General features: G+C 50.6%; 1 protein-coding gene across 1 annotated transcript; it reads right to left on the reverse strand.

Moving 5' to 3' along the window:
• Positions 1–2,338: 2,338 nt before the first annotated feature.
• Positions 2,339–20,578, reverse strand: SLC6A1 (solute carrier family 6 member 1). Its single transcript, XM_008697885.2, has 14 exons — positions 20,269–20,578; positions 19,747–19,878; positions 19,055–19,155; positions 18,096–18,205; positions 16,312–16,444; positions 13,395–13,529; positions 13,068–13,171; positions 12,641–12,765; positions 11,142–11,254; positions 10,622–10,753; positions 9,112–9,214; positions 7,405–7,505; positions 6,354–6,521; positions 2,339–4,575 (listed from the first exon to the last, which is right to left on the reverse strand). The coding sequence occupies exons 1-14, from the start codon at positions 20,504–20,506 to the stop codon at positions 4,471–4,473; spliced, it is 1,800 nt and encodes a 599-aa protein (XP_008696107.1). The 5' UTR covers positions 20,507–20,578; the 3' UTR covers positions 2,339–4,470.
• Between the last annotated feature and the right edge of the window lie 1,065 nt (positions 20,579–21,643).

The raw sequence follows: 21,643 nt of genomic DNA on the forward strand, positions 1-21,643 counted from the left end.
GGTGGTTTTTCTTTGGATCCTTGCTATGTAAAGAGTGGGAGGAAGCCCATCGACAGCACCCAAGAGCGTACTGGAAAAGTAGAGTCCCGACCTCGCCCCAGGCCTATGGAATCAGAATCTGCATTTTGATAGGATCTCCTAGGTGATTTGTATTCACATTGCAGTTGGAGAAACAAGTCCCTGAAAACAATCGAAACTTCAGTTGAGCCAGATGACTTTGAAGATTCTTCCCAATCCTGGCGCCCTCCGACCTGTTTGTGTCTTTCCTCTGAGCTGCTAAGAGGAGCTGGGGAGGAAGCACCTCCGTGCAGGGGAGGTGGGGGGGAGGGAGATGGAGGGGATAGGCATAAAGGACATCACTGTGGCCATATTTAACAGGTGAGGTTCACATTTTGGATTTTCTTTTCTTCTGTTTGTGCTTTAAATGCTTATGGCTTCTGGATGAAGGGCCAGGAAGGGTGTGGAAAGGAGAGAGGGCAGAGAAAGGAGCAATGAGGGCCGCTGGGATACTGCCCCCGGGGACGTGGCTTCCTTAACTGACGCTTTTGTCTGCTCTCCTGAGGGAAAAACACATTCTTTTTTGTGATGCCCATAACAAAATCCTGGCTGTCCTTTTCTGGGAGAGCGGACACTGGAAGAGAGAGAGGCCTTCCCCTACTTCACGTGGAGATGGGGGGAGGGCTGGAGGATGGGAAAGGGAGGCTGGCGGTGTCCTCTCTGCTTGGCAGGTAGGAGGTGCTCACAAGACACACAACAATGTGTGATCCTGGACTAGACAGAAGTTGCCAGAAACGGCCTTATTGGAGACATTGGATGTGGACTGTAGGTTGGATGATAGTATTGTAACCGTGTGGAATTTCTTCAATTTGTTAAGGTATTGTGGTTAGGTAAGGTATGTCCTTTTTCAGAGGAGACATGATCATGTTTAAAGACAAATAGGGTCCAAATGTCCACAAGTCACCGTCAGACGGCTTAGCAAAATCATCATCATCTCATTATTAATGTGTGTGTGTGTGTGTGTGTGTGTGTGTGTGTGTGTGTGAGAGGGAGAGAATTAAGAGATTGTATTATACGCTCTACTTGGTTAAGCCAAAACCATTGCCCAGAGTCCCCTTGCACATATGGTTCCGAGTGAGAATGGGCCCAAAGCAACATTTGCCTGAGATTTGGAAGGCAGGAGGGAAGCAGGAGCCATGACTCTCCGGGCGCCTTCCGAGTCAGATGCAGTGAGAGACCTGAGTGCTCACGGAAGTGCTGCAGGGGGCCAGCTTGTCCTGGGGGTCCCCTGCCCCGGGCCCTGCTGACCAGCGGCTCCAGGTTGCCCACCACAGACCCAGAGTCGGAAGCTCCGCTCGGGAGTGGCTTTCCCTAGACATTCCCCAGGACAGTTACTGTAGTTGCAGGTTTCAGTGCAAAAGACAAACGCGGGACCCCTTGTTCAAGTGGGAAAGAAGTGCCAATAAAGGTCTAAAATATAAGGCTTGTCCTTCCTTCCATGGTCTTTCTCTTGGCTGGTCGTGGTGTCTTTAAATTTGCTATTTAATGTCCTTCTCAGTAAAGGAAAATTTGAAATCTAAATCTTCAGTGTACATTTTGTTCATCTTTATACGGTGCAAATGCCACTATGAGAGCATTTAATTCGTGTGTGAATTACACAATACGTATTTCAAAACTTCTATGTGCGCGTGCGTTCCGTTCTTTCCAGAATAGGAGAGTCCCGCACAAACTAAGTTGTCTTGATTTCACTTCAGGAGACGTGCACATTCTGCCCACCCTCAGTACTCCCGCTTTCTGATGCTCAGTGTGGGGCCATCATTTCCGGGGTGAGTGGTGGGCTCGAATTGGGAAGGAGCTCCAGTAAGACAGCATGTGATAGGGCTCCTCGGGTGCTGAGCGTGTCTGAGAGTGCCACTGCCTGTCTCTGCTTTGGAGTCAGTTTCTGGTTTGAACAGAGTTGTGGCCTCTCAGAGCCCTGCTTCCCAATGAGAACACCTCTCTTACATAGCTCGGAGTCATTTGTATTCACTCATTCCAGGACTTTTGGGAAACGCGGCTGTATCTTGTTGGATTTTTGAGCCCAGTTCTCTCTCTGTTGGGGAAAAAATAGTTTTGTGTGTATGTGTTGTTGTTCCAGTGAAAGAGGCTGTTGTGCCCCCACCCCAAAGAACTGAAGGCCTGACATTGTATATCATAGAACCTTTATTATTTTTCCTCTAAATTCTTAGAAACGTACATAACGCCCGTGCTCTAGTTATGACACCATTTATAGACATTTAAAATGCATCTTCGTTTATAAATATTTTACATTTGGTCCATAGAACAGATAATTTTTCTAAATAATACTGTAATTTTTTTTTAAAACAGGCTCTGTATATAGTTTGAATATGTATATATTACATCTATTTTTTTATATAGAGATAGATTTACTTGGTGTTCTGAGAATAAATCCTTATTGCAAAAAAAGCATATATGATAATACAATATCTTTTCCCCCAGGGCAAATACTAAAAAAAGGTACACATATTCACAGTTCTCACTGGAATTGTACGACACGTAATATTGTGCTGTATTAAGTAGGTTTGGATGGAAATCGGTTAGGGGATTTCTTGCCAAACATCTCAATCAGATTTGCATACACACATTAAGTACACTGCATTTGTCTTAGAAAGACTTGGTCTTAGTTTCACATGGAAGAACAAAGAGAAAGTCAGAAGTCTTCCTGCCCTTATTCTAAAGGAATTCACACAGGATGGGGGGTGGGACCATGAGACACAGTGAAGGGTTCCTTTCATTCTAAACCCTATAGTTTAACAACACATATGCATTTTGAGCATGGACTCACCAGTTGGCATTTGGGATGCCTTAGCAATGAGACTATTTTACAGATGACCTCAGGAAAAGGTTTGAGATTTCCTACACGATATCAAGTCAGACCCTATATACCACGCGTGGGGATGAATGTGTGTGCGCGCCTTTATACGTGTACACGTACTTTATGCTTCTCTACAGGAATGTGCTTAATATTCTGAGGGTAATACCTTATTGCAAGAACGGGTATGCTGGTCACTGTCGGATGAGAATGACGAGAGATTAAAAAACCCACAGTCACAGTTATTCACCACAGTTATTAAGGATTAGTTGTAAAACACAGTTTGTGAGCTAACGAGCTAAGGAGCTACGGGGCACAACATACGATTTGCTACATGGGAACCCATCCTCCTGGCAAAGGAGAAACGCTGAGTCACTGGAGCTTGCAAGAAACTGTCTTTGCCTGATCTGCCACCTGCCACCACCACCGCCGCCATCACCGCCGCCACGGAGCCCAGGTCCAGAAAGAAACAACTACTACTTCTCGATGAAGCAGTTTAATCTCGGAAGCACTTGGGGGGGGGGCAGGGGGCAGGGGGTGGTCTGGATTAACACTAGCTCCTCAGTTAGTGGGCTGGGGAGAGTTTAGTGGCAGTGAGGGGGTTCCCACTGAGGAATATGAATGAAGAAGGCAGCAGTCTTGACTGGGGCGGCAGTGAGGACACAGCTGAAGGGGAAGCCGGAAAGATAAGTGCATCCATATTGACTCAAGGACAGACAAACCTTCACCTTGATTTCCTCTGCACCTGATTTGTGCTCCATAAAACGGGGTAGCCTAAGAGAAACTGGGGCTCCTGATTAGGGATTTTCCCCAGCGGGATCTTAGGCCCCCAGAATGGCAATAAAAAAAAAATCAATTGTGCTTGTGGCAGTTTTCCAAGGAGGGAGTGAGGGAGCTGGGCCATCTGGAAAGATCGCTATTGGGCCAGGTGCAATCAGCATGGCCTGGCTAGGAGGCGGCAGGGAAGGACGATCTGCAGATTGCTGTAGACGCAGCAGCAGCTGGGGGAGGGGCGGGAGGGGTAACTGATGGAGGTCCTTGGGGGTTATTTTGTCAAAGCTGCCTCGGGAAGGATAAACAAAAAAATTAAAGTCCGAGCTCCGCGGGCTCCCTGCTCCTCGAGTGAGCTCTCCCTGGAAATCCCCATTATACAGAATGCCCTTTTCATGTGTACAGAGCAGCGTTCCAACGGAACCGAACTCCGGCAAAGTCCGAGATAAGAGTCATGGGTTTCGGCAGTAAGAGAACAGTCAGGAATATGACTAAAAGCCATGAGCGTGTGGTCTCACCACATCGCGCTCGCTGGCAGGATAAAAACGATCTACCGCACAGTCACAAAGGCTGATTGCTTGATGCTTATGGGGCCCGGATTCAAAAGGTCACCAGCGTGCAGGTGCTGGGGCCATCGGGTATGTCTGCCCACGGCAGGGCCCACCGGGGGTGTGACTGTCCCCCACCTCCCCTCTCTTTGCATGGTGATGGTGTCTGGACTCGCCACTCGAGGTAGGTTGAGATAGACGGTATCTTCAGACATCAAGTGGTGGTCACGTTCAGCCAGGTTGGGGGGTGAGAGTGTCGGGTCGGCAAGCCGCCAGACACCCCTAGATATAGGCCTCTTTGCTAGCTGAGCCACTGGCCTGGGGCTGCTCCGGACCGTTCTCTGGGCGAACGATGTCCTCGCTGGGCTGGATCATGACCTGGATGCGCTGTGGGCACCAGGGAGAATTTGGGCTAGGAGGAGGAAGACTGGCTGCTCCGTTCCCCCACCTCTTCAAGTCTGTCCTGCCTGTTCTGCCTTCTAAACGCACCCTGACTCTGGCCTCGTCCCCACATCCTCCATACTCTCTGGCCCCCTCACTGTTCCACACACATGTCAAACAAGCACCTGCCTCAGGGCCTTTGCACTTGCTGTACCCTCTGTCTGAGACATCCTTCCTTTCAGATAATTACACAGCTCAATCTCTACCTCCTTAGGTCTTGGCTCAGTGTTACCTTCTCAGCAAGGCCTCACTCAGCACTCCCTAAAACCCCTTTCTACTCTTATTATTCCTTCATAGTACTCATCCTTTATGTAACATGTTTTTATTTGGTGAATCGTTGGTCTTCCTCTACTAGAATATAAGCCTGGAGTGGGTGGGACTTTGCCTATTTTTCTCACGACTGTGTCTCTAGCACTGAGAACACTGCCTGGCACATAGTAGGTGTTCAATACATATTTCCTGAATGGATGAATTTCCCACTACCTTCTCCACACATATTCCCCCAAACCCTGTCCCCTCAGATCATGCACTGTCTTCAGATGTGCCCACTCCTGGGCCTTTGCACAGGCTATGCTCCCCTCCTCAAAAGCACCGCCTCTGCCTCTCTGCCGCTCCAAGACCTGACTGCCTTTTGCAGCTCAGCATAGGACTGTGGAAAATGAAAGCATCAGGCCTGGAGCTGGAAGAAGGGGCTGCAAGCCTCAGCTCTCCTAATAACTTCCTGCAAGCGGTGGGGAAGTGGTTTCCCGCTTGACCTCAGTTTCTCCATCTGTGAAAGGAGGAGGCTGGTCCAGGGGCTGCACATGAACCCCCACCCTGTGTTCCTCAGGCCACAGACCACAGAGCTCCCTCTTCTGGCTCCAATTGGTCTGGAAGGTCCATCTTAGTAGAAATAAGGTTGAGAACCACTGATCCAAGGCCTCCCAGCTGTGCCCCCCCATATTCTGATTATCCACGTCTCCCCAGTGAATCTTCTCAGCTTACACTTAATCCATCAATGTCTCCAGCACCTGGGTACCTCCAGCACTGCCTTGTTTCACTTGAGAATTCAATACCACTTAACAAAGAGCTGGTGCGGACCTAGAATGTGCTGGCGGGCCCGGCCGAGGGCAGCCTGCCTTACATACTTCCTTGAGGGTAAGACCACGTTTTGTCTTTACTGAGCCCACAAAAGGGGTCTAGAGTAAGCCCACAATACAACGGACCCCACCCTTCACTTGTTTCAAACCCTTGAGACTCCTCATTACCCTCAAGATAAAGTTCAAAGTCCTTGTCCTAATTTTCAAAGCCCTTCATGATCTGGCCTTTCTTACATCCTCAGTCTCATCTCTCGTCACCCCGTCTGCATCCTTCTCTACTCTACCCTCCAGCCGCAATCATCTCCCTTCAGTTCACCAAAGGCTGTTTATACCCCTGGGCTTTTGCACATACTTCCTATCCCCTTCTGGGAACATTCTTTCTGCTTCTACTTTTAACTCTGGCTCATCCTCAGGCCTTTTCTTAGCTATCTCCTCTTTTAAGAAGCCTTCCTTAACCCTCCTCAACCCAGGCAGGGCTAACCCATCTCCCTGGTTTACCCAAATCATGGCACTTCCAACATTCTGTTGTCATTGGATATTGAGTTGTCCGTTTCCTAAGTAGACTGAGCTCCACGAGGGCAGGGGCTGTGCCCAGCACAGCAGGGGAAGGGGACTAGCAATCTGAAAAGCGAAGAAGGGACTTACCTGCTTCAGGGAGCCCTTTAAGGTGAGGAACATGTAGGCCATGTACCCAGGGATGAGGACCATGGAAGACAGAGCCATGAGCCAGCCCACGCCCTGGCCCCACTTGGGGAACACGTAGTTTCCCATGGTGAGAGGAGTCATCTGCACAGCACTGAAAATGAACACACCCTGGGGAGGGGGGAGGAGAGGGGATGGGACACAGTCAGTCCCCCAGACTGGACAACCAAAGCCCCTTCCTAGACCCTGAAGCTGATGGGTCCTCTGATCACCTCCCTTGCCATGAAGCTGACCCTCACAAGGGCCTGGCATCATGGGAATCCTGCACCGAAGGCCACTGCTAGTACGTTAGACATCTTCGTATAGAATAGGGAAAGGCTTCCCCTGTGAGAGGACCACTAGCAAAAGGTGGCTCCTCTGTGAGAACCACCAGGAAATGGGACCCCTTCTGGGAGAACCAATTTGAAGTTGGTGCCCTCTGCCCAACAGAAAAAGGGACCCTTTCTGGGAGGACAGTAAAAAAGGCATCCTTTCCTCCAAGTTAACTGGCTTGGCAAACAGCAAGGATTGGATGTCAGCCTCGAGTCTGCCATCAGCTGAGGGCCTTTGTGCAGGACACAACCCATGCAGTGGCCTAGCCCCCACCCCAAGGACCTGGGGCAGCTGTCCCAGGCCTGCTCATGCCTCAGTTTCCTCCTGTCTGAGGGAAGAAAGGATGCTGAGGATGGGAGGCCTCCTTGACCCCATGGCTCGGGCTTCGGAATCAGGCCCACCTGGTTTGAATGCTGCACCAACTAGCGGGGTGATGCTGGCAGGGTGAGCCCGGGTCCCTCAGCGGTCAAGTGGGGGCAAGAATGCCTATCTCGCTGAGGTTTGTGCAGATGATGTAATGTGTCTGGTGTCATGCGGGGCACAGAGTAGATGCTCAGCAAATGGGATGGAAAAGTATTAGGGAATGGGTATCTTCGCCTCCAGAAATTTCTCTCAGGACCTGAGTCACCCCAGGGCTTGGTCTGGCCTCATCCTAACAGGGCTGGTCAGGACTTGTCCTTACCGCTACAATGATTGGGGTGAAGAAGGACCAGCAGAGTTTCCACCAGATGCAGGGCCTGGAGCCAACCATCTCTTGGATGTTGTCATAGAATCGGTTAACACCTGTGACATTCAGAGCGAGAGCAGGAGGAATGAATGAGCTGTGGGCACTGCAGGCTCAAAGTTTCAATCTGCCACTTTCCAGCAGTAAGACCACAGGCAAGGTTCCTGACCTCTACAAGCTTCAGCCTCTTTGTAACATGGGATTAGCGCTCCAGGGGTGGGGGCAGCTTGTTATCTAAGCATTCAATAACCCCCAGCAAGTGGGTTGTGTGAGAAAGCCAGGCACCTCACATGAAAATATCCACCAACAAAAGATGATGCTTATAAAGCATGTCCCCACCTCTCTCAGTGTCCCTCCCACCCAACAGCTAGCCTAGCCACTCCTTTAAAACTCTGCTGGACAGAGCGGTTTTCCCCGCTGCTCTGTTGCTACGAGCAACCGGTGATAGACTGCAAAGAAGAACCACAGAGCCTGCAAAACACCGCAGGTGTCACGAAGTTCCCAAGATTGACGCTGGGCATCACTCGGATTCTGTGCACAGCCCCAGACCAGCGAGGAAGCCGGCTGAGGGGGAGGGAGGACGAGAGGGAGGGGCAGGTGGCAAAGAAAGTACAGTGAATATCAAGAACTAAGAGGGACCTGGGAAACCATTTCCAACACATTGTCTTGCTGGGATAATCAAAGCGCGGGGAAGGACATCCTTTTGACTATCATGCAGCGGAGTCTGGCACCTCGGGCCACAAAATAAACAAATAAAATCATCGCTTCCTCCGGGAGTGCGTGCTCTTCACCATAGCCCCGCTTTTGTTAAATATTTCACTTTAGAACTTCTTCTTTTTAGTGTTGGTGTCACTTTTCTAGATAAAATCTCAAACCCTCTTATCCCAAAATTTATGAAGAAATTTTGGCTCCCACTTTAAATGAATTTATTTAACCCATCTTAAGGTGTCTCTTAAATACAGGACACCCTGTGCTAACTTCATCAGATTGTTGCGAGGACCAAATACAGTTGACCTTTGAACAAAGTGGCAGCTAGGGGCTCTGACCCCCCACCCCCACCCAACAGAGTCAAAAATCCGGTTGGTGATGGGTAGTAAGGAGGGCACGTGTTGCATGGTGCACTGGGTGTTATACGCAACTAATGAATCATGGAACTTTACATCAGAAACTAGGGGTGTACTGTATGGCGACTAACATAATATAATAAAAAATATTATTATTTAAATAAATAAATAAATAAACAGAAAAAAAATCCGCATCTAACTTCTGACTCCCCAAAAACTTAACCACCAATAGCCTACTGTTGACTGGAAGCCTTACCAATACCAAACAATTGATTAATACATACTTCGTATGTTCTGTGTATTATATACTGTGTTCTTATAATAAAGTCGGCTAGAGAAAAGAAACGTTATTAAGAAAATCTTAAGGAAGAGAAAATACATTTACGGTACTGCACTATATCAAAATAAGTATCAAAAAATACTGTATTGTATTTATACACAGAACAAGTAGGTTGTGCTGTTCCAACCTGGGTCGTTCAAGAGTCGATTGTCAACTAACATATAGAAAGGGCTTGGTGTTCAAGCTGTATCTGTTGAATGACGATTGAAGAAACGAACGAACGAATGAGGGAGGAAAGGAAAAAGGAGGGTTGACACTCACCGTAAAACCAGGAAATGGAGACACATTCGAAGAACACGAGGAACAGCAGGCTCATGCCACTGGCAGAGTAGTAATCAAACAGTTTGAAGACATAGATGCCCCCCTAAAAGAGGAAAAGCAGTGAGGGGGGTCCACTTCCCACCAGGGCCCAGGGCTCTCAGTTCACAGCCAAGCTGGGCTCTGCAGTCTGGCGAGGTAGGTGTGAGACAACACTGCAGCGAGGAGGCTTAAGCGAAGAGTAAAAGAAGCACTGAAGGCCTAGTAACTAGGAGGGGGTGTGAGCATTAACTCCCTGGGAATTGGGAAGAAGATGTCCGGGAAGAGCAATGCCCCATTTCTGGGACTGCAGGAGGACTGAGAGAGGAGGTGGTCGTCACAACCATCTCTCCACAAAGCTAAATCAGTTATATCTTTCCCCTGCTTAAAACCTTCCATGGCTTCAACAGGACATAAATATAACACATCAAAAAGTTGAGAGAATAAAATGAAATATAAAATAAAATAAATGAAAAACAAAATCCAAATGGCTTTGGTCTATAAGTTCCTACATGGCCTGGTTCTGGACCCTCCACCTATCCGCTTGCTCCCTTTGCCCCTCAAACTTACCAAGCCCATGCCTACCTCAGGGCCTTTGCACCTGCTATGTTCATCTTCCCCTGGCTGTCTCTTCCTCATCATTTGAGTCTCAGTTCAACTGACACTTCCTCAGAGGGCCCTCTCCTGACTACTCTGTCTGAAGCATCATCCCTCACTGGTCATTCCCTGTCCCACTACCGTCTTTTCTTCATGGCACTGAACGATCTCTGAAATGGTTTAATTTGTCTGTCAGTCTTATCCACCAAAGTGCAAGCACTAAGAGAGCAGATATTGTGTCTGTCGTTCACTGCTGAATCTCCAGTGTCATGACAGGCCCACGGGGAGTGTTTAACAACTAGGGAGGAATAAAAGAAGAAATGAACAATATTCTGGGAATGAACTGTATTTGAATGCAAGGGTAGACCCACAAGGCTGAGTTCATGGCTTTAGGGTCATTTATATTTACCGTACAATTCATCAGTTATGTGTATGCCTTCTGACTAGGCCAGGAGGGCCTTGAATACAGAGAGGACTGCTCATTAATATTGATAGTAAAAGAAAAGTGGGAGCGAGGAGAAGGGGCAGTGTCAATGTCAAAGGCCCAACTCTAGCTCCACTGTCTAATTAATTTGTGTGCATTTTTAAAAACTCAGTCCCTGTACCCCCTCCTCCCAAAAGCAGTCCTGGGTGCCCTAGGCTGAGTTAGGGGCTGTATTGTCCAGCTGTGTCTTATCTTTTCTAGCTCAGTGTCTGTGTCTCCCACTCTCCCACCCTGAGGACAGGGTCCCCATCTGCCTCACTGCTGTGTGTGCAGGGCTTGGCACAGAGATGGTGCTCAAGGAACAGACGAAGGGTGGGGGCATGAGGCTGGGGCGGAGAGGACCTGCAGGCAGGCCTGGGGCAGGTGCACCACAGGCGTGCCCGGTGAGCTCACCTGGGTGATGTTGGAGAGGCCGATCAGGTAGGAGATGATGCAGACAGCAGCAATGAAGAGCTCCCTGCGGCCGCGGAGGAGCCTGGGGTACTCATCCACCAGGGCTGTGATGAAGCCCTCCACGGTGCAGAACTTTGAGGGGGATGAAGGTCAGCCATGTGCAGACCCCAGCCCCAAGCCACCCAGAACCTGACTCTCTGGGGCAAGACCGAAGGGATCCGGCATTGTCGGGACAGCAGAGCCAGGGAAGCCCCAGGATCTGAATCTGCCTCTGCCTCTTTTTGTGACCTCAGGAGAGTCCCTTCCCTCTGGACATCAGTTTCCCCAACTGGAAAATGGGGGAGGTGGCTGAGCTGGTCCACCCTGAAGTATCATGTGGTGGAACAGTCTATGGGTCTGAAACTCTTGGCCATCTTCCTGGGGGCCTAAGACAATGGCCAATGGCCTCCTCTCCCTGCTTGTTCTCAGACCAATGAGGCTGGGTGGGGGCTCCAGCAGGTGCCAGGGAGGGTGTCCTCACCTGGCTGTCAATGCCCAGCATCAGCAGCATCGAGAAGAAGAGGATGGCCCAGAGGGGAGAGATGGGCAGCTGTGTCACCGCCTCCGGGTATGCGAGGAATGCCAATCCAGGGCCTGTGGAGGGAAGGACAAAAAAGAAGAAGAAAAAAGGTATTGAGCACCTTCTGCATACCAGCACACCACCAATTTCTAAGCTTTATTGCGTTTCATCTTCAGAGGAAACTCTTGGGTGAGTGTTGTCAGCACCCTCTTTCCTAAATGAAGATACAGAGTGTGTGCAGATGGGGGAGGCAGTAGGGTTGGGGCCAGGGGCCCAGTGAGATGAAAGGAGGGACTGTGGCGGTCTGGCCCACTGGGGATGGTGCAGGTGCAGAGAGGAAGCCAGACGGAGAGATACTTAGGAGGTGGAATGGGCAGGTCCTCGTATTGGTCGGTTTATGGATTGAAGGCGAAGGATGATGCTGGGGCTGTCCTGGCTACGGGACGGTGGTATCCTTTGCTGCAGCGGGAAGCACAGGGAAGGAGAAGGTTTAAAGAGGTCAGTTTGGGACATAGTGTATTTGAGTGTCTGGGTGGGGGTTAGTCAAGAGATCAGGGGAAAACTTGGAAGGAGAAGGAAAGAAATTGTAACCTCCCTGGGTCTGGCTCAGGAAAGGGGGGTGGTAGCTGGGGAATGCCAGAGAAACAAGCTGGCCCTTATAGAGAAGATGAGGACATCAGTGGAGAAAGTTCCTTTCCACATGACCAGCCCAGTTCTCCATGATGGGGAAGGGACAAGTCCTGCTGCCTCCCCAAGCCACAGGGCCTCTGCTGTGCACACCGTGGGTCCCTCATGTTCATGCTTTCCTGGCTAAGTCGGGAGGCAGGGGTTGCCTGGGGTTCTCCTCAGACCCTGCAGCATTGATGACAGTGTGGTGAGCAGAGTGGGTACAGCCTGCTTGGTGAGAACATGTTTAGAAGTGGGACAAAAGCAAAGATTCAGGTCATGGGGGACGAGCATGGTGTCATGGTCATGGTGATGAGTATGTCATGGTCATGGTGATGAGTCGGAACAAGGTTTATACCCCAGGGGGCAAGACTCGGTCTTCTCCCTGCAAAAGGCAGGATTGTGCAGGAAGTGCCAGTATGGTCAGGTGATTAAGAGCCTAAGCTTTGTGATCAGCCAGTTTCTCCACCTTTCTAGCTTGGTGAACATGGTCCATGAGCCTCAGTTTCCTCACCTAGTAAATGGAATAAAAAAGCATGCACTCCATAGTGTTGGAAAGTTTCCCGTAAAATGCGGCCTGCTCTGCCTGGCACTTCGTGATGCCCAGTGCCGGGGAGCCAACACACCACACTCATCCCTGTCTCTGTCTCTGTCTCTGGCCTTTGTACTGGCTCTTCCCTCTGCCTGCACGTTTGTCCTCTGGCTTCCGCTAGGGATGGTGGGAATGACCGCAGATCCCGCGTGTTAGCCCCTCCCACCCTAGGAGCCCTGGCCCTCCCATGCATGGCGCTGACCTGAGGCCGCCACATCAGCAATGGACCTCTTGGTGACATGAGCCATGAAGCCCACGATGGAGAAGATGACAAATCCCGCGAACATGCTGGTGCAGGAATTGATACAGCAGACAATGATGGAGTCCCTGCAGAGAAGAAACGGTGGACTCAGCGAGGGTGGGGCTGGCAAGGAGGTGAGCCAGGAGCAGTGGTTAGCGAGGCACAAGGGGAGGGGGCAGAAGAGGGTGCCTGGGAGCAGGGTTACAGGGCAGGTGCCCCCAACCCATCCCAGGGAGGGGGTGGAACCGGAAGGAGGAAGTGGTTTAGAGAGGAGTGGAGTTGAAAGTGGAGAAAGGCCACAGGGCGTGGTCTATAAGGGGCGTGACCGCGTGTGGGCGTGGCATTGAGGGGCGTGGCCAGGAAGGAAGGCGCTCCTAGGCTCTCTCACCTGTAGACATTGTTGTGGAAAGAGTTATAGCTCCCAAGAGCGATCAGGGATCCCAGCCCCAATCCGTAGGAGAAGAAGATCTGGGTTGCCGCATCCAGCCACACCTATAGGTAGAATGAACAAAAAATAGTCAAAATTATAATCATAGCCACAGTGCCCCATGGCCTTTTGCATGGGGTAACCAGCCGTACCTGGCAATCATCTCAGTTTACATATAAGGTTAGAGAGGTGCAGTGACCTATCCTAAAGCTGGTAAATGGTGGCTCAGGACTCAGGTGTGCTCTTAACTCAGCCCGTGGGAGCGGGGAGTCCGGGAAGGCCACTCACCTCCGAGTCGGACAGCTTGCGGAAGTTGGGTGTGATGTAGAAGAGGATGCCCTCCTTGGCCCCAGGCAGCGTAACTCCACGGAAGAACAGGATGATCAGCATGATGTAGGGATAGGTGGCGGAGAAGTAAACCACCTGGGAGGAAAGTCGGCAACCATGCCCCCTCCAGCGCGCCCATCTTTCCCTCCCCCCACTTCACTTACATCCCTATCTGTTGTGGCCCTGCGCTTACTTCGTTTGTCTTCCTCCAGGAAGCCTTCCTGGATTCCTGACTGTGTTTGTCCACTTTTCTGAAGTCTCTCATTGGAGTCTCAACCAACCAGCTCAGCACCTGGTTTTTCCTTTCCCCTACCCCTCCTTTATTTTTTGACTTTTGTCTAAATTATTCAAGTAAAACAGGGTGTCAGGAAAATTTTGAAGTTACACACACACGCAAGCACTTAAAGTTCCCTTCAACAGCCTCTGGAATTTAAGTTAGGTGAAGGAGAGGGCTTGTCTTGTTCACTTCTGTTTTCCCAGCGCCTAGAACAATCCACGGTTTACAGGAGACGCTCAATAAATGCCTGGTACATAAATGCACAGATGTTAACATTTTAATGTTCCTCTTCTGAGACTTGGCCATGCATGTATGATCACACTTTCTTACAAAATGGTGCTCCGATTATGTGCATGCTTTTTCGTTTTACATGTTTAAAATTTAAAAAACACAGTGTATACTTTGTTTATTAAACATTGTTTCATTGTCTCATACCAATGTGATTTTTAATTATGCAAAAGAGTCCCTCAGGAGGTTCTCTCATCCTCTTTAAAGTCTCCCCTACTGTTATCCATTCATGCGAATTTCACTAACACTACATTGGAAACCCCTGTGTATACAACTTATCTACAAAATTATTATACCATTCTTGGGAAAATTTTCTAGAATTAATGACCAAAAAAGGGATAAACTTCTCAATGGCTTGCGATCCATATTGCCCAATTACCTTCCAGAAATGAACTTGGTCCCGCATTTCAGAGCACAGCTTCCCCACAAAGGTGCCAGCACTGAGTATAATCATTAAAAACATTTTTTTTTTGCCAAATTGATCATCAAAAGACTGATGTCATTGTCTGAAATGACATTTCTTTGCCTGCTGTTGTGAAAGAGCAGTTTTCAAGTTCAATAACCCTTGTATCTCACAGTCTGATGTAACCCTATTTTCTGGACAGTATGAACTGTTCTCCGGGTTAGTTTCATTTCCCTGAATGGATCTGGGATTCTTCAGGGTTAGGAAAGGTAGCCACGACCCAGTAGAAAAGCCCCTGTACTGGGAATTAGGAAAAGGGAATTTGAAGCCACCTGTGGCACCTATAAGCTGTGTGATATTGGGTCAATTTCTTATCCTCTCTGAGCCTTGTTTTTTCTGGTCTGGAAAATGGGTACAATCAACCTGCTGACTCAGAAAGGTTGTATGAGGACATACAACATGCTTAATATGTATTGCCTAGGTCTTGTACCTGACTCTGTCTTCCACATTTAGCATGGAGCCAGGTACACAGTAGGCACTCAATAAATGTTTACTAATGGCTTGGATGACTCACTCAAAAGACAACTGATACCATGTATTGTCTACCTACGAGGTGCTAGGCATATACTACATACTTTGCATTGATTATTCTCCTCAGTCTTTATGACAAACCTGTAAGGTACTATTATTGTACCCATTGAACAGATGAGGAGACTGAGGCACAGAGAGGTGAAATGACTTGCCAAAGCACACATAGCTAGGTATCAGGAGACAGAGATTCAAGCTCAGCTCTCTCTCTTCCAGAGTCCTTAGGCCCTACATTCTTCTTCTTCTTAAAGTTGGGCTGGGAGAAACCTGTGCCCTCCTCTTGCCTGCCTAATCTAGGGATGCATCAGAGAGGTTTTGACGCTGGTTTTGGATCTGAGAATGTGGTAGGCCCCACTGGACTGGAATTGGGCAGTTTTCCATCAGCCGTACTCATGCCCAAGTATGGAATTTGCGAAGTTTCTGTTTTGCTTATGTCAGCCTGGGTAGTCCAGACCTCCCTGCTCTAGTGTGATCCAGTTCAAATCCCTTCTGCTCCTTACTTGCTGTCAGAACTCGGATTTCCTCTAAGTTTCCTTCAGGCCAGGGTCCAGTAAGAGCCTGGGATATCTTCTGTCCCTGGGCCCCTGGGGTGGGGCTTTAAAGGGAAAAGGATGGGAGTGAGGCCAGTCCCCTTCCCCCTAACTTGATGGGCCAGCTCCCCAGATGTCCCCAAGCTGGACCCCCCAGCTTGACCTGGCTCTGCCCTCGATAATAATAAAAACAAAAACAAGTACAATTCCTCTTGTTAGCTGCCGAGTACTTTACAAAGTCACCATCCCATTTGATTCTCCTGACAAACCAACAGATAAGCCCCATTTTTCAGAGGAGGAAACTGAGTTTCAGAGAGGTGAAGTGATTGGCCTGAGGTCACCTAGCCAAGTCAACAGCCAAGTTGGGATCTGAACTCAGGACTGTTTTCAGTACAGAGCCCGAGTATTTAAATATTCATTGATCCATCTCTGTCCCTCCTCCAAGGCTGGGATGTGGAATATTCATCTCTGGATCACCCTAGAACAAGACCTGGTATAGTGGAGATGTGCACGGACAGTTTGTTCAATGGTCCTTGAGCAAAGTTTACCATCTGTTTTGTGATGGCTCTGTGTGACCGACTTATATTGTCATACTTCATCCTCACACTGCCCAGGAGGTAGGTAACATTATTATTCTCATTTTACAGGAAAGAAAACCAAGGCAGAGAGCGATGCAGGGACCTGCTGCACTCCAGGTTCGGTGGGGTTCCTGGAAGTGCAGACTCCTTGAGCAGGGTGGAAATCCCCTTGTAGACCCATCCCCTTCTGGTCCCCCCTGTGCACATGCCTTACCTTTCCAGTCCAGCCAACACCCTTCCAGATACAGAAATACACAAGGATCCAGGCGATGGCCAGGGTGATGGCCAGAGGCCAGCGGATCTGTCCTGGCTTATCCAGCCCGTCTGTCATCTGATGCATGTTCCGCCTGGTGGAACAGTGGAGGGAGCAGAAAGTCACGTGGGGCTGGTGGAACCTGGAGTGGCCTGGGGGTGCCCAGGGAACGATATCTTCCACTGTGACCATTGTGACATCTGTGATCACTGAGACCCAGAAGCTGGCAGGAGACCGTGGGGCCCATTATACTAACCAGTAGAAAGTGTTATTTGCTCAAGGTACCTGACAGTGCCTTATTTTGGCCACGATTATTGCTTACCTGGTTTTGGCTGCAGGACCCTCCTCGCAGGACCCTCACCTTCACTTTTGCTCTATCCCCACTCCAGCCCCAGGGATCCTTCTAAAATATATGTCCGATTGTGTCACTCTCCTCCTTAAAACCCTGCAGTGAATAGCTCCCTACTGTCCTTGGAATGAAGCCCAACCTCCCCAGGCCAACCTTGCAAGGCCCTCTGAGCTGGCCCTGCTTCTCTCTCCAGTCTCAGCTCTCCCCAAAACCCCTCAAACACTCAACAGACTGGATGACTCCCATCCCCTCACCTGTGCCTGGTTTGCTCTCACCTGCCTCCAAACCTTCATGCATTCTATTCCTCCTGCCGACACCTGTCTCTCCTACGTGGTTTTCACCTTAGATGTCACTCCTCACCTGGGCTCATCGAGGTACCAACTTGGGGCCCTGACAGCCCCCCGTGCATCCCCTCCTCTTAGCGCTGGTCATCTGGCGTTGCCACTCTGCCTGTTTGCTTATGTTTGCCATGTCTCTAACCAGACTGCACATAGTAGGTGCTCAAGAAATGTTTATTAACGAAATGGCTCGATGCAATCCTGAAGGTGTGTGAGACAATTGTATGTGGCAGATGCTGAAAAGAAGAAGCAGCTGGAGAAGAATCTGATTTTTATTTGTAGGGAGACAGCCTAGCCGAGGACGTTTCTGCACAAAGAGACTCGCATCACGTGTTCTGACACCCCCTAAGCACAGCTCCTCCTGGCAGCTTATGCAAGGTGCAGTGGAACCTTCCAGGGTGCTCCCAGGCCCTTCCAAGCTGCCCAGCGTGGATGCTTCCTTCATGCCAAAGAGACTTGGATCCCAAGACCTCTTTTTGTAAAATTAATATCCCAACACACATCTACGATGTGCTCTTCTGAAGATACAACCAGCATGGCCTTCGCTATGAACCGTGTGTGTGTGCACGTGTGTGTGTGTGTGTGTGTGTGTGCATGTGCGTGTGCGCGCACGTGTGTGCACCTTTACTCCAAACAAATTTGGGTTTCTAAGTAGACTGGACTGGTTTTCCGGATGAACTGGGATTTTGTTGGCCTGTGCTGGTTACTCCCCTCCAGCGGCACCCCCACCCTTGTCCACCCTACTCCACGCCCCAGGAGGCTGGCCGCTGGGGCTACCTCCCTGGTCCCTGGGCCTCTGGTTTCTAGCTAGGTTTGACCAATGCCGGGAGCGACTGGGCAGGAGAAGCAAGAAGGCAGGAATTCATTCTCTCTAGCTTGTGTCTAGTGGCCCTTTCCATGGCCCAGCTCTCTACGGGGGAGGAGAGGGCTTCACTCTCTCGTGTTTCTCCCTTAGCCCTGAGCCCATCACCAGCTCCCATCACCCTTTTGAGGGTGCCTCTGTCTCTGGCTGGCCCTGGCTGGCAGGCACCCACACCCCCCATTGGCCTCAGACTTACTCCCAGAATTCTACCACGGCGCTGGTCATGTTGGTGGTGTTGACGATGCTATAGTTGGAGAAGCAGCGGTCCGTGTTCCAGGGGTTGTCACACTGTTTCCACGGCAGTGTCTGCAAAGGCACAGTGGCACAGACAAGCCCTGTTGAGCCCCCAGGGGATGGCAACAGTGGTCCCAGCGCACTTCGTCCTTCTTCACAGTCCCCTGAGCCTCTTCCAAGCCATCCATGATCTCACCTCCCCTTCCCAACAGCTCCCAGATGCAGGTCATGTTGAGATCCCCATTATGGAGATCAGAGAGGGGCAGCCACTTGCTCGAGATCACACAGCTCCTAAGTGTCAGAGCTGAAATTTGAACCTTGATCATTTCACTCTGAAAACCAGCTTTCCAAGCTGCACCATAAGGGCCACTTCCCAGCTCTGCGACCTCAGGTAAGAGATCTTGCCTCTTTGACCCTCCGCACACTGATGTTAACAGTGAGGAGAGTGCTTGTTCTTTGCAAGGTACAGTGCTAGGCCCTTAACACGTATTTACTCCTTAACCCTCCCAACAACTCTATGAGGCAGGTTTCACTTTTACCTTCATTTTATAAATAAGGGCACTGTGGCTCAGAGAGGTTAAGTCTCTTTCCCAAAGTTGCACAGCTGGTATAGCCTGGGGTCAGGATTTGAACCCAGGCAGTCTGAGTCCATATGAAATGAGCTAACGACCGCCATCGTAAGAGGGGGTGTCAGGAGGATTAGATGTCAGCCCACACGAAGCCCCTGGCTCAGTGGCTGGCCTGGAGCAGGCGTTTGGTTCCCGGTGCTATAACTTTCGGGGAGACGGGGGCTGCGGAAGACACACCATGCCCGCCCCCCCCAACCCAAGGAACAGCCCTATCAGCAGAATGGTAGTTCAGTGGACGGAGCGTGGGCTCTGGGTCCGGCTCCTTCTGGAGGGGCGTGCGAGGGCCACTCACCGTGGTGAAGGAGTTGTACAGGTAGTAGATGGCCCAGGAGATGATGACAATGTAGTAGATGTTCAGCCAGAAGGACAGCACGGCGGCGGCAAGGCCCACACCTGCGGGCGGACACGACATCGCACGTGTTCAACCGGGGAGTAGCAACAACTATCCCGGGAGCATCATTCTGAGCATTTTCCATGATGCCCACCAGCTCGCCGCACCTTGGAGACAGGTGGTATTGAGGCCGCGAGGCTAAGACAGAGGGAGGAACTTAGCTAAGGCCACGCACATCTGGCAAGGGAGGACTTGGGTCTGGGGCCCAGCACCGGCTGGCTGCAGGGGGGCGGGGGTCTTGGCTTGCCAGACAAGAACGATTCTCCACGGATCCATCTCAGGGTCTGTCAGGCACTGAGCAAGGAAGCAAAGAAAGTCATACCTAGCCCTGGCTGGGGAAATAAGCTCACGGGTCAGGGTAGGCTGATGTGTGTACAGGGCGTCTGGATTGGGGCCTCCTGTCCACCTCCACCACTCTAGATCCTCGCCGGGGCTGCCATCTGCCACCTGGCCCCTTCGAGGGCTCCACTCTGCTCAGAAGTGAACCAAGCAGGTCCCTCTCTCCAGGGGGCCGGGAGGGTCGGGAAGGCCCTGGTTTCACCACAAGTCTGTGGTCAGGAGCCCTGCCATGTGGCCCCACTCTGCAGACTTACCCTTGAACATGGGGGCCAGCTTCCACACCCCCAGGCCCCCGATGGACGTGTACTGGCCCAGGGAGCACTCCAGCAGGAAGAGTGGGACCCCCGCAAAGATGAGTGTCAGGAAGTAGGGGATCAGGAAGGCCCCTGTGGGGTTGAGAAGAGAGAGGCTCATGGTCCCGAGGCTTTGGAGAAGCCCCATTCAGAGGGAGCATCATGGCAGGATGTTCTGGGGTCCCAGCCACAATTTCCTTACACTCTGTCTTAAAAGTAGTACCCATAGCCAAAATGAGGTCCAAGGATGTCCTTTGCTCAAAGTACATCCCTTGTTCTTTGCAAAATGAAGAGGCGAACTTTTTGGTATCGTTAACAAAGGACAATCGTCCTTTGGGAATCTTTTGGTAAAGGGACAAAAACAGGAAACGGGGCCTGATCTTTAGGGGACCCCTTCCCCTATGGTTGCCCCAGAAAATGCCCAAGTATGACACTCTTCATGGGGTCCAGACCCGACTGGGAGGTTGCCAGGCCAGCACCTACCACCACCGTTTTTGCCGCAGAGATAGGGGAATCTCCAGACGTTGCCCAGGCCGATGGCGTAGCCCACACAGGACATGAGGAAGTCAAAGCGGCCCTTCCACGTGTCCCGGTCTGGGAGGTCAGCCGCCTTCTTCTGCACCTTGACCACCAGAGTTTTGGGTTTGTCATTGGCCACGGGGGCCTCGCTGACCTCCGTGGAGATCTGCCCGTCGGCCACCTTGCTGCCATTGGTCGCCATGTCTCGGAGTTTGGACACAGAGGTCCTGGCAGATGGACGTGCGATGTCGGCCCCGGTCCACGCAGACAGCAGTTTTGCGGCTCAAGGTCACCCTAGGAGAACAGAGGCATGGGGTGACAGGCATGGAAGGGTGACCAAATCCTGGAGTTGCCCCAAAATAACAAAAATAATATAACCCACAAACAAACTACGGGCCAGAGAAGGCTCTCTCAGCAGACCTCTTTCTCCTGGAGGAAGGACAGTGCCTTCTGTTCCCAGACTTGGGGGGGGGGGATGCGGTGTGTTGATAGCTCCCGAACTATCTGTGTCATGTGCCCTCTCTCATGCATCCTGCTCAGAGAAGAAAACTGAGGAGACCAAATTTCCAGGCAGAAATAATAAGTGTTCCTCATCTTTGCCTCTCAGGGTGCAATTAGATTTTTCATACCCTGAGGCCATAGTAACCATGGCCAATGCCAGCCACCGACGGCCTTACCATGGGGCAAACAGGAAGGTGACCGGCCACAGGTGGCAGGTGGAGGTGGTAGAGGAGCACAGACTCTAATCATGATCGAAGTCGTCTTTCACATTTGAGCTGTGTGACTGTGAGAAAACCTCTTAACTTCTCTGGGCCCCGCTCCCCCTGTTTTTTTTTTTTTTTTTTAAGATTTGATTTATTTATTGGGGAGAGAGAGAGCACGAGAGTGGGGAGGGTCAGAGGGAGAAGCAGACTCCCTGCTGAGCAGGGGGCCACATGCAGGACTCAGTGCTGGGACTCCAGGATCATGACCTGAGCTGAATGCACATGCTTAACTGACTGAGCCCCCCAGGCGCCCCTCTCCCTATCTTTTAAATTGAGTCTGATACCAGTACGTCGGGTTGTTGCTCACTCATTCAGCAAGGATCCTGTGCCTGGCAAATGGTGGGGACTTGTTAGTATTTTGTCATAGTCCCCAAACCTGGCTGTGCTTCCAAGTTGCTTGCAAAGCTCTGTAACGATCGAGTCCCAGGTCCCACCCCAGATGTCCCACATCAGAATCTCAAGGAGGTGAGTCCCGAATCTATACATTGAACAAATTCTGCAAAAGGAGCTTCTTACGCTGACAGCCAGTGCCGGCCCTCCGTGGAAGAAGGACCAGTGGTTTACATGACGTCTCT

The sequence above is a fragment of the Ursus maritimus genome, unplaced genomic scaffold (genome assembly GCF_017311325.1).
Source record: "Ursus maritimus isolate PB19 unplaced genomic scaffold, ASM1731132v1 scaffold_14, whole genome shotgun sequence".
Classification (NCBI taxonomy): Eukaryota; Metazoa; Chordata; class Mammalia; order Carnivora; family Ursidae; genus Ursus; species Ursus maritimus.